Source organism: Meleagris gallopavo, chromosome 22 (assembly GCF_905368555.1).
Source record: "Meleagris gallopavo chromosome 22, MGAL_WU_HG_1.1, whole genome shotgun sequence".
Taxonomy (NCBI): Eukaryota; Metazoa; Chordata; class Aves; order Galliformes; family Phasianidae; genus Meleagris; species Meleagris gallopavo.
In genome coordinates this window covers 4,948,167-4,960,555 of record NC_139425.1, presented here as the reverse complement: position 1 = coordinate 4,960,555, position 12,389 = coordinate 4,948,167, and the positions used below count along the sequence as shown (strand labels likewise).

At 48.6% G+C, this 12,389-nt stretch overlaps 1 protein-coding gene across 2 annotated transcripts in view; it reads right to left on the bottom strand.

Annotated features, from left to right (window-relative positions):
- Positions 1–9,328, bottom strand: part of TOP1 (DNA topoisomerase I) — a 62,439-nt gene extending 53,111 nt beyond the window's left edge. The window contains exons 1-2 of one of the 2 annotated variants that reach the window (XR_014887787.1): positions 9,097–9,328; positions 8,558–8,582 (exon numbers count right to left, since the gene is read on the bottom strand). Coding sequence is in view for 1 of the 2 variants with exons in the window: in XM_085241832.1 (XP_085097958.1) it covers positions 8,558–8,582; positions 9,097–9,129 (58 nt within the window). In the remaining variant the exon portion in view is untranslated. The remainder of the gene's footprint in view (positions 1–8,557; positions 8,583–9,096) is intronic. The other variant, XM_085241832.1, reaches the window with a different exon arrangement.
- Between the last annotated feature and the right edge of the window lie 3,061 nt (positions 9,329–12,389).

Sequence of the window (12,389 nt, the reverse complement as noted above, 5' to 3'; positions counted from 1 at the left end):
ATCTTCCAGCTGCACCAACGCGACAGACATTTGGATGGAGGCAACATCCAACCCCAGGCACTGCACACTGAGCAGGGGGGCAGCCCAGGAACCACCGTGTGCTGGGAAAGCTCCTTGTAGTGCAGATCACAGCACTCATACATTAGCCCAGTGGCTGTCAGACAGGACGAGCTGTACGTGGGCTTTGAATGCGAGAGCTCATTTCTGCCCATCATTTATTCCCTCACACTGCAGAATCCCATGCTCTTGAAACCCCTGGTGCTTGCTGCAAAGATTATTATGAAGTTGCAAATCAATGGCAGCAATTTCAAACTGAGCAGCAAGCGGCCAAGTCTTATTTTTAGGAAATCTTTGAAAAATGGCATTAAAGGAGAAAAAGAAACATTCTGAAGAACCAGAACTACAGTTACATTGAGGATGCCAGAGCTTTTTTCTCCCGGTGTTGCACTACATGCTAAAATATTCTATGTCTGCATAAGACTCTACATTATATCACCTAGCACACACAGCCAGCATCCTTATCACAGAGCATGTCATTAAAGGACACGGATGTGTCCTAGCTAGAGGTGAGCTGTACAGACTGATCAAAATATGTCAGTGAAGCTACAAGAACCCTCCAAGCTGTCTCGAGGCAGAAATCCATCTCTGTTCAGTCAGAAAGATGCAGGCAGCTGCAGAACTGCTCTGCTCCTGTGCTGAGTCCCACAGATGCCCATCTGTCTTTAACAGGCAACCAGGCAGAACTAGGCAGCAGTCAGTCTCTGTTTTCTGGTGGGCACCACAAAGCTGAGTGCTCTGCAATACTCAGAAGGAAGCTACCGTCTTATAATGTTCCTTAAAAAAGCCCTTCTCCCTGACGAAGGTAGGAGATAAAAATACACACATGCACTCCCACACAGCTCACAGCTGCACAAAGCATATGGTAAGCTTGTGAGGACGAACAAATACATTCGCGTCAAAAATATTGATAGGGAATTCAAGATACCAGCTGATCGGAAGCTTTGTGAGAAGCAATCTTTGGTTTTAAGAGATTGACAGGACCCTGATAACAGACTTCCCAATGGTCTGATGTTGCCTCTGTTTGCCTTGCAATCATTCCATCTCCAGAGGCTGCACAGCATTCAAACAGAAGAGAGGATCTATATACTGTGGGTGAAGACAAAGCGTTTTCCTTGGTGCTGTACAGTTTGCTGAGGCTAGATGATAAGCACCCCAACCAACTCTGCTGCCCACCTTTGAGCCTGCACTGGCCCCATCCCACTGAAGTACACACTGCAGAGCTCTCCAGCCCCTGCCTCCAACGCTCCCCAGGACAGGAGGCAGACAAGCTCAGTGCTGCCCATCTTGTGACTCCTTTGTGCTGGGAGCTGGCAGAGTCCAATTGCACAGCAGTTGTCAGTGCAAGTGAATTGTCTGAGCTGGGCCACTACAGCTCAGTGAAGCTATTGGGATCCAGCAAACAGCTCAGAACAAAGGCAACTTCCCCTGGGTGAAGCAACACTATGAACGCAGCGTTCATGGGAGCTATCTGGCCCTTCCTTCTTTTTCCACATAGCAATCTGCTATCCTAGCAGGCAAAAAGTCCTAAGACTATAGAGAACATCCTCACAACTCTGCAATAAAACTCCAGCAAACTTTCAGGCAATTCTTAGTCAAAGCACTGTCTGCTCTCTACTCACCTTCCCTCACTGTAGAGCTCCTCTCTATCATTAGCAGTTATGAGGAACTAATTGCTAAGGTTTCCCACTTTCCCAAGAGCATCAAGAGGATCTCCCAAAGTTCTGGTTACTGCAAGGACTGGCACAGAACTATTTCCCATCACCAACCCTACTGACACTGCAAAACAGACTAAGGTTCAACAAAATACTGTTTTTATCCCAAAGAAGTTTGAGAACCATCAGTGTTAAGCAGTAAGCAGGTGTATGAGAAGAATAAGTTTCAGGAGGGCTGACGGCAGCTCAGGCTCTTTTTTCCATTCCCAGTAGAACTCTCACTGTTGATCAGCTGAAAAAAAACTACATTTCAGAACCACATTTCAATTTCAAAGAACGCTTGTAGGCTCACATTCCTAAAGCCAACAGCAACTTTCAGCTATGCTTTACACCTGATAGGGCACAGGTATACAACAGTAACGTCACTCCTTCTTCTTCACATCCCTTTCTGAGCGCTCCTAACTTTCACTGTGATACCAGAAGATGTTACTGCAGTTCACCCCTCAGGACTGTTAGTTAAAAAGCAAGCACTGAAGATGAGACCACTCCTAACTGTAAGTCTGATTAACCCTACTGGAAATGTTTAGCATTTACATGAGCCAGGACATTTTGAACAAATTCTGTGCTAAAAAAATGTTAGTCCTGTAAGATGCTGGAAAGCCCCCACAACTCCTTCAGCTCAACTACTCTGCCCAGAAAAGCACTTCAACCCTGTGTTAATCCCAGTGTTACACCAGTGAGAGCAGGAGCTCCCTGGTTACAGAGTGAGGACAGCAGCCACTGGGAATGCCGCTCAGAAGGATTCTCTCCACTCTAGCTGAAAGTTTGTTTCCAAGCTGCAGTTTTCCAGCTGTTCATCTGAAGCACAGGTCAGCAGCTACTCACAGGGTGCCGAAACAACAGCAAGCCCTTCCCTGTTCTTTTAAGGGGAGAAAGCATTTCAAAGTCTAATGACGATACATATTTAAACAGTGACGGTGCTAGCGAGCTCAGAGCTGACAGTCATGCAGGGCGAAGGCACGGCTGGGCTGAGCTGCCACCCGACGCTGCCTCACTCAAACAGCCCCAGAAAAGCAAGGTGATAAACACCGGTTCCTACAAGCAGTATCCTCTCTCAGATTTGGAAACCTAAGACACAGACCTTTAAAGATGTAAGCAGGAGCAGACACAGAGTGCTAGATGTTATTTTGCTCTCCAGTTTCAGAGTGTGATGTTTCATATAGAACTTGGGGCAGTTTCTATAAAACTAGCTGCCACTAAAGCAATTCGATTTAATAAGCCAGTAAATATTTCTGAATGACTGTGTCTCTTACAAGAAATTTTATTAGCACAAGCAGTCTTGAAAGAGAAACTGTTCCATCTTGAAAAGCCAACTCAAAGCCTGCACTGATTTCTTATGCTAAATTATCCTTTCCATAAAGAATTCCCTGCATCACTAAAGCTCATCCCTCCAGTCCAACAACAACAAATAGCAGGACACCACTGATTTTAGTGGGACTACAGCAACTTATGCTATCAGTACAAATCTGACTGAGAGTCCCTCTTTACCAAGGCAGAGACTGGTGCTATTTCAGCAGATATTACTCTAACAGGAATCCAGTGAAATCATTAACAGAGGAATCTGAGTCAATGAGATGTTAAGTACATGCTATAATTACATATTGTTGCTATTTCTGCTGACAGTGCAGCACGGGAGGTAGGAATTCAATGATTTATCCACCAAACATCCGAAATCACAACCATAAAATGAAATCAGATCTGAATTTGTGTTTGACCATCTTTATTTGCTGTGTGCCCACTTTATGGAAAGCCATGTAAAAAGCCATATTTCTACATAAATGTTGGTTCCATAGTTAAAAACTTGTCACGTTTTACCAAGTAAACAAAAAAGCCTCGATAGGTTATTAGAACAGATATTGCTTAATGCTGAAAGCAAAATGAAAAACATCTTAAGAAAATCTGAAAGTAGGAAGCACACAGGCCATTAACCCCCAGAACACATCTTCCAGCACATTTAGGTAATTCTGCTGAGTTTTAACAAAAACAGAAGTTGGCCGCAGCTAACAGGAAAGCATTCAGCTCCCCACTCCCACAAGACACCCATTAAGTTTTAACCTGAACGTGTCAGAATAATTAACACAACAGACCTCTGGGTCTTTGGTAAAGCCCTTCCGAAGCTATTGCTGGGAAAATAAATGCAAACAACTTACGAAGCACACGATACACAAGAAGGGCTTACCAATGATATTTTTGTTTACATTTCACAAGGTCTCCCTACAGTCTGCATTTCTGAGACGTGTCAGAAATCACCAAGTGACAGCAGCATAACCTCACTTGCCGCATCTCGAAGGCTGCTTTAGCAAAGCGACACTGTTACGTTCTACAGTCCTGCCAAAGATGCTGGAAACCTGAAGAAATTTTGCAAGGTCTGACATTTAAGTACTTTTAAAATCCAAAAGCTGAGTGGTTTCAGACTTAGAACCACCCCAAGCATTGTTCTGAGCAGGGGCTGCTGCCTTACAGCACAGGCTCACCAACATCCCACTTTGGAAAGGAAGGCAGGGAGTGATTCAAAGCTTGTGCTGGAAGGAACAGGCTACATTCCTTAACATTCACGTTTCCATGTATCACAAAAAAGGGAAAGGAAATTCGCAGTGGAGATATCAATCTGTTTCTAAATACCACTAACTACCTTCGCACATTGGATCCCCAGCCAAACTTCTGACATTTAAAAGCCCCGATGACATCACGCTCCCAGGGAACTTAAAAGCCACTTTTGCCCTGAAGTACAACAGGGACAGAGCACAGGAGCTTATCTCGCAGCTCCCTAACTTGGTGAGGTCTGTTTTGCTCTGCAGCTCCAGCAGCAGCACCCAGCCCTCTGTCAGAAGCAGCCCTGCTCTCCTTCATAAAAGACTCTCAGCCATCCAGAAAGCACCAATGAAACACAGAGAAGGAAGGATGATTCAAGCCTCCAGCAGAGTTTCGCAGCCACTGAAAAAATCCCCAGGATCTCTGCTATGCTGCTGTTCAGGTTGTTAGCATTTAAGCCATCCCCACCTTCTGTGTGCCCAGCTCTATCATCAGAAAGGAAACATGAATTTAACGTGAAACAAAGCATGCAGAAATTCCACAGCTTCTAAGGCAGTTGTCTGGCACCCTGGCTATTTGGATTAAGTTTCCTTCTTGCTTGCTCCCTCCCTTTCATCCCTTCACTCTGATATTCAGAGGTGCCATCCAAGCACTCAGTTCAACCTGCCTGTTTCTGATAAGGTGCAGAAGCTGGAGCAGAAAGGTTCTCTCCCCCCAAACTGCTACTGAAGCAAGCCTCTCATTCAAGCACACCTGACTTCTACAAGCCATCTCTATAATGCTGGTCAATTAAATTCACACTTCATTCCTGTCGATACACACTAATGGTTACAAACTCAATCTTAACATCATTAGTCAAGTCAACAGGAAAGGGAAAAAACCAACCACAACACTGCTTAGGGTGATGGCTTCACTTCCTACTGGAGCAGTGCTGGATGTTACAGAAGTTCTGCCTGCAGACCAACAGCCACAGCACCAGCAGCAGTTAGTGCCATTCAGGAGCTTTGGTGTGAATTTGATCATTTTGCAAACAAATAATTTCTATCTACAGCACACCACAAACACAATACGACAACTGAAAGTCAAGATAAATTCCTTTTGGTCTCAACACTGCCCTGAGAAGAGACTGTTATATTTGAACTCAGTAGGAAAGCTCTTAAAGGCAAAACTAAGCAGAACCAAGCAGGTTTTGCATCTGAAGCGATACAAAATTTGCCAAGTGAGAAAAAAATACCACAATTTTTTCTGTACTCGAGTACAGAGTTGTGATCCAACGTTCACTGCCGTGAAGAAGGGGTCATTTTCAATGACCAAGCTGTACTTGGAAATGACAGTTTTAGGCTACTGTATTCCTTCTTGCTTGCTTGATGCTTCAGACTGTAGGATGTTACTCGCAAAAAAAAAAAGCTCACTGCTTCAGCACAGCCCTGTTCTCAGGATGGTTTGCAAACAGCCGCTCTTAGACTGAACATGGAAAATTCTTTGCAGATTGTTCCACCACTGAAAATACAGTTAAGGTGAAAAAAATACCCTCTATGGCCAAATTAAACAGGAGGGAGAATCTGGATATTGAGATGGAATGCAATTACCCAGGTTGGAACTCGCCCAGGACACTCTTGCTTGGAGTAGCCAGAGCGATCTGGCTATCCAATGCTAAGAAATAGCCAAGAACACATATTTACAAGTGACATCCTTTCTCATCCCTAATACTACCCCTCTGACAATGAAACTGGAATGCAACACAATCCAAGCACTCCACTGCAGCCAGCACCCTCCCGAGACCTTCAGCCAGCCATCACCTCCACCCGCCCTCCTTCAGCTGCAACAATTTGTGCCATCACAGCAGCATGGACACTGACCTAAATATGAGACATTTGTAACAACAGGAAGCTCTGAAGTGCCTAAGTTGCCTTGTTACTGATACACTAATCAGAAGTCACCCCAAACACTCCTTGTTAATGAAAATGTTTAGTGCTTTTAGATCAATGCTTACATTCAACATTCAGAACTAGTCAGCTCTCACAAAACCCTCCCTTCTCCATAAACACAGAGGCAATGCAGCCTGAAATGAGACTTTTGCCTCTGCTGCTAACAGCCAAAGTACAAACCAATTCTAAACATCTGGGAAATGTACTTCAGATTCCCACCACCCACTTCTGCTCTTTGCCACTAAATAGGATCAGAACAAGAACATAAAAGCTCGAGTCCCAACGCTGTGCCTAAACGAGACGTGCTATTCTCAGACTGCAGGGCAATTCCCAACACAGGAGCACAGAGAGGAAAGGAGCCTCAAACAGGCAGAGGTGACAGGTTTTCAGGAAGATCAGCCCTGGCCACAAGGTGGGGGAGGACAAGTGTCTATTCAGCGTTATTCCCTTAGCAACACTAACAGCGTTATGTGCACCTCCCAGCGCTGAAGGGGATTTGGGATTTTAGGGGCCTCTAATCAGCCACAAAGATGTTTCATGACAGCAATAAAAACAATTACAACACAAGGAAAAGAATGCTGATGCAGTGGTAGGAATTCACTGCGTGTGCCTGAGCTACCAGAACTCAGTTCTTATAGCAAGGTGTCCTTAAATTTGCACAGCAGTTTCTTTCAACACATGGTAGAAATCAAAATTGGAGGAGTTTTAAGTACCAAATGACTAAGATCACTGTGAGAATAAAAGGGTACATGGTCATAATGGGGGAGAGAATCCCCCCAAAAGCTTCACTGGAAAGGGTCGATGTGCACCGTTTCCCCTACGAAAAGCAGCACATAACTGAGCTTTCCAGGGAGTTCTTTCCCCTAAATAGACATGATCCTTAGGCAAATATTTCCCAGCACAAGAATGCTACAAGTATTCAAATACACGCTGGTATTGAAGTTGCTTCAGGAGTTCCTACTGCCATTCTTGAAAAACCCACTTTGTCTTTTTCTCTGCTAAAAATCATTCACAGAGCTTTGCTCCAGCATCACCATTTAAATAAAGTTAAAAAGCTGTTTAAATCCTACTGCACGCTCTTACTGCACACACACAACTGCATTCCAATGAAGGGACAGGAAGAAAGGTGCACGCAAAGGTAGATTTGTAAATATTTACACACAGCAGCTTTCAGGGCACGTGGGCATTGTCCAGAAATCACTATAAGAAAGCACCAAGTAAAGCCAAGATATCTTCAATTGATTGTTTTTGTCCTCTGCCGCTCCAGTGCTGAGGGCTGCTCTACCACCCCCAGCAGTGTGACAGTAACACACAGCGAGGTGACACCTGGCCCATTTCCTCCACCTGGCTCAAACCCTTTGATTTGTCACCTAACAGCACGGGGAGGGGACTAGCATCCTAAATAAACACCAAATGAACCATCAAAAAAAGCAGTTGTTATCATGCTCACAAGGGAATTAATATATATTAATATAAGCATCAGATATATATTAATATATATGAACATGTACATTAAAAAAAAAAATCAGGACTCCTATAGCGTTTCTAAACAAAATGCAGTTACAGATGCAAACTTTTGGAAGAATGCTGCCTACCTTTCTGGAATTGCCTACACAGCTTCTGTCATCTTCTATTTGTTGTTCTGTTTTTCCCTAACGTGGGATTTTAATTTTAATTTAAAAGCCCCACCCAAGAAGGTGAACTTCCATCAATTAGATGGAAGGGAGGAAAGAACTATGAGGGATCTTAAAATGGATGCGGCAGATTCTTTGAAAAAGAGCAACATGTTGCAATCACCTTTCATTTTAGGGGAAGGGAGGGATTCCCTGAAAGGAACAGAGCGGGGAAGCGTGGGGAGGGGGATGGGGGGGTGGCAGGCTGCGATAAAAACGGCTCCGGGCTTTATTTTAGCTAAAAACTTCGCTTTCCCCTCTGCTAATAGAGGGCTGGAGCCGGGGATCGCCGCCCGCCCCCACCGCGGAAGGCTGCTCGGCGGCGGCTCGGGGAGGAGGAGAAGGAGAGAAAAGCCACAGAGAGGAGAGGAGAAAAAGAAAATGGCGCAGAGACTAAGTCCCGACCGCCGACACGGCGACTTTCCAGCGTGGAATCGGGGCCTAAAGGGAACCCCGGAGTAGCCGACGGGAGCGGATCGGGGGCCTCCGGTGCCCCCTCTGTGCCAAGAGGCGGTCGGGGGGGCGCGGGGCGGGCGGGAAGGGGGCGCTGGGGGCGGCTCGATGGGAACAATGGGGCCGGTGAGCGCGGAGCCGGGACTTAGTCTCTGGGACGCCATGTCTGCGCGGCGCGGGGCGCGCCGGGCCCACTCACCGTTGGCTCGGAAATCCGCCTCGATCTGCGGGGAGAGGAGACAGGGAGAGGCCGTGAGAAACGCCGAACACGGAGGGGGGGCCGCGTGCGTTTAGCGAGCTATTCGGGGGAAGGGGCGGCGGGCCCGGATCCCCCCTCCTTTTATCTCTCCTTCTCTATTTTTTTTTTTTTTTTCCTCTCTCCCAGGAAAATTAAATACCAAACGAGAAGGCAGCGGCACGATGCGGAACGCGGCCACGGGGAGGGGGGAGGGGGGCGTTGAAGCCGTCGTACAACCGGGCGGGGGGGCAAAGCAAAAGGAACCGGCAACCCCTCCCCCCCCCACGGGGAACCCCAACCCCATCCCAGCGGCACCGACCGGGGGCAGCGAGTCCCAGCGTGTCTGGGCGGCCGTGCCGGGCTGACTGCGATCCCCCAGCCGTGCGGGGCAGCGCCGCGGTGCGTCCCGACCCGGCGGGAGCTGAAGTGAAGAGCCTCCTCGGGGCCCACCGCGACGGGAAGGGACGAACGGCCCCGCGCCGGGCTCCCCCGGGACTCACCTGGGAGTCGTTGTGCAGCTGGTCCCCGCTCATGCCGGAGGGTGCGGGAGAGGCCGAGCGGAGCAGAGCGAAGCGAGAGGAGAGCGGAGCGGAGCAGAACTGAGCTGAAGCCGCCGGGGACGCGCGGAGCGGGGACGCGACGCAGAGCGCAGCCCCGGGCTCCTCAGCGGTTGTGTAACAGACACTAAGTCCTGGTTTCGGCGCACTGCGCAGACGCGGCGCCTTTTACCCGCGGGGCGGAGCCGAGGCACAGTTAGGCAGAACGCTGGGACGGGCGACCGGGAAACGGCAGTTGGAGTATTTGCATAGAAGCCCCGCCCCGGCGCCGCGATTCATTTGCATACAAACCACGCCCCCCCACCCGTCCGCTCCTCCGAACGCGGCCGACTGGCCTGCTCCCACCGCGCGCTCGTAAAACACACGCGGTGCCGCCTCTTCCTCCTCGTCCTCCAATCGCGCAAAACGACCTTACCCTTCATTTGCATACTTAACTCCGCCCCGGCGCTCCCCTCCCCGCCTCGGAAGGAGCCGGGCGCATTGTGTAAGATGCCGTCCCTCACTGTGCGCGGAGTGCGCATGCGCCCCACCACGCCCTGCCGGCGGCCGACTGAATTTGCATGGCGAGCCCCGCCTACCCACCCGCAGGCCACGCCCCCGCCCTGTCAGGGAGCATGGCGGCACCCAGGCGGTGGGGCGTCCCCTCCTCAGAGCCCTTTGTAACCGTGGTCGCAAACACGGTTTGTTGTACATGCAGGCAGCTGGATCTCCTCGTGTGCCGCTGGGGCCTAAGCCCAGCGGGGTCAGGGGCCTAGCAGGTCTTTCCCAGCCTGGACAAGCGTGGTTGAGCTATGGAGCAGGGGTACGCCAGGAGCGGTGCAGGTGCTGGGGGTCGATTCGGCCTCCTCACATCCCCTGCACTGCTGTGGTGTTATGACCGTGCTTCTGCCAGCCTAGTTGGTGCAAGCTGCTGGGCTCTGACGGGCTGCTCCCTTACATGGGCTCTCTGTTGGAGGAGCTCTGAGCTGTGCTGAGCCACAATCCTACAAACGCCCCACAGAAGCTCTGAGGCTCAGTTTGATTTTCAGTATTTCGAGACGGTGTTGCTGCCTGTTCCCTTTGGCAGGAAATGAGCCGTGCTTGCTGCACACATCTGTCCTGTAGGGAGCCCGAGCGTGTGACTGACCTTCCGCTGTTTGTCTGTGCGAATGCACAGCCCGGAATGCAGAGGCTGCAGTAACCCTGCAGAGATTGCATTGTGCGAAGTGCTGTACACATGCCCTGCATCCACATACAGCTGAGCTGAGGGGGATGCAGATCAGATGGATTTGGGCTGATGTTAAAGTCAAGGACAGCAATGCTGCATTGCAAATGAGAGCTTTCTGCTTTAAAAAAGGGGATCAGCCATCATGATTCTTCTTCCAGCGTAAACAGGCCTTTTATTTTTCTCTCATGAGGAAACCAAGAGTAAAAAGGAAACAAAAGCTAGATCTTCCTTCAGCCAATGTGAGGATGAATCACATACCTTCCTACACGAACAATCCCCTGTCCCAACATCAATCTGAAGGCATTACTACTGTTCTGCAGCAGCCCTGCTGAACCAAGATCCCTTTCAATGTACTAAATGGCAGGTTTAGTATGCGTGGCTGGTATGTCTCTCACAGGACTGCTTCCAATCTTCTTGCAGCTACCATCCTGTGCTGCAACACAGACTGTACCTTTCCTCAGCTTCTTTACACATCCTGAGCTTTGATTTGATGCTAAAATAATCCAGCTCTGCCAGGCTATCTGAAGAGATGCATCAACGTAAGCAGAGACAGCAGCCACCTATTTGCACTGCATATTTAAGTCCCGTAAAGGGAAAACTCTGTCACTTTCTTGCAGTCTTCAGAAGAGGATCTGAGGACTTCCTTTTTTACCAAGAGCAGGCAAATATTTCTGGATTTAGATGTGTTTATTATGCAAACTGCTTTAGTCACTGTTAGGTTTTTAGTCACTGTTAGGTTTTTAAATATAAACTTGATGGAAAGGCTGTTTCTCCTCTTGGAAGAGGTGTTTGTCCTTAGCTCAGAGAAATGAGATGACAGTGGGCTTTGTTTTCAGAACAGCCAAAGGTTTGAGCCTATCCTCGCTGCCACACAGAGGTATAGGGGCTGTTTCTTATGATGTGCGACAGCCTGAGAACAGCCTCACACCTCCTGCTTTGGGCAGTAGAAATTCCTAAAAGCCTTAAGAAGCAACAGTTTTGTGTTAGAGCTTAAATTCTTCAGGTTCCCAAGAAACCTTGCTCAGGTGGCCTTGCATGAAAAGGAGCTGCAGCAAACTGTGATCAGAGGAAAGGATCGCTCCGCCTTGTAGCAGCTGCCATCTTCAGGGGCTTTTGCAGGCACACTTCTGGGTGCAGAAGGGAGCCTCCAAACTGGCACAAGAGGCTCAGCACTGTGCTCTGCAAGACTCTGCTGACAGCCAGCCAGATGAACTCTGAATGCAAAGGGAGCTGCCCAGTTTCTAGCTTGCGTCCCACTAAAGGCTGTGATCTCTGCTCTCCTGCAGGGTTGGCTGTAACCTGCTCTGTGATGTTCCAGGAGTCTTTAGCAGGTATAACCATGAATTCTTGCCAGACTACCTGCAGCCCTTGGTGCTGGGAGGCTCTGAGTGGAGAGAGGACATGGCTCATATAGCTCATACTGCTGTACCACTGGCCCTTTCAACAGCAGCGTCTGGCAGTGACATGGTTAAGTTGTTTGGATTCACTTCCCTGGCAAGGTTGTGTGCACCCCATCAAGATAAACAGGGGAAGATCACACCTCCAAGTGCTGGGGTCTTGCTCTGTCTCTCCTAGGGCACCCCAGGACAGCAGTACATCACTATCAGGTTAACGTAGCCTAGGTGATTGCTTGCAAAATGAAACTGCTGGAAATTGTGTTTAAATTAAATAATAAATCATACCAGATATAAAACCTGTAGGAAATTCTCCACTTCCTAATTCCAGTGAATTGCGAACTTGGATTTATTCTGTGTTCCTGGGTCTTCTTGCAGTGTTTAGGCTCAGAATTCTCATTTTGGCAGAGGTAGGTGAGCAGCTTTACAGACAGTGTGGTTCTATATCAGAATGGGATCCCACAGCTTTCCCCAGTCAGACCTCCTGTGCGAGGATGGGATCTGCAAGTGCAGGAAATCCCCCTGCCAAACCAAGCTTGCAACTACACTGTGGCTTTCAGAGCGGATTCAGCCTCCAGTTCTGCTTTTGCCAAATGTCACCCCGAAGGGTGCACAGTGCTGTGCTTGCAGTAAGG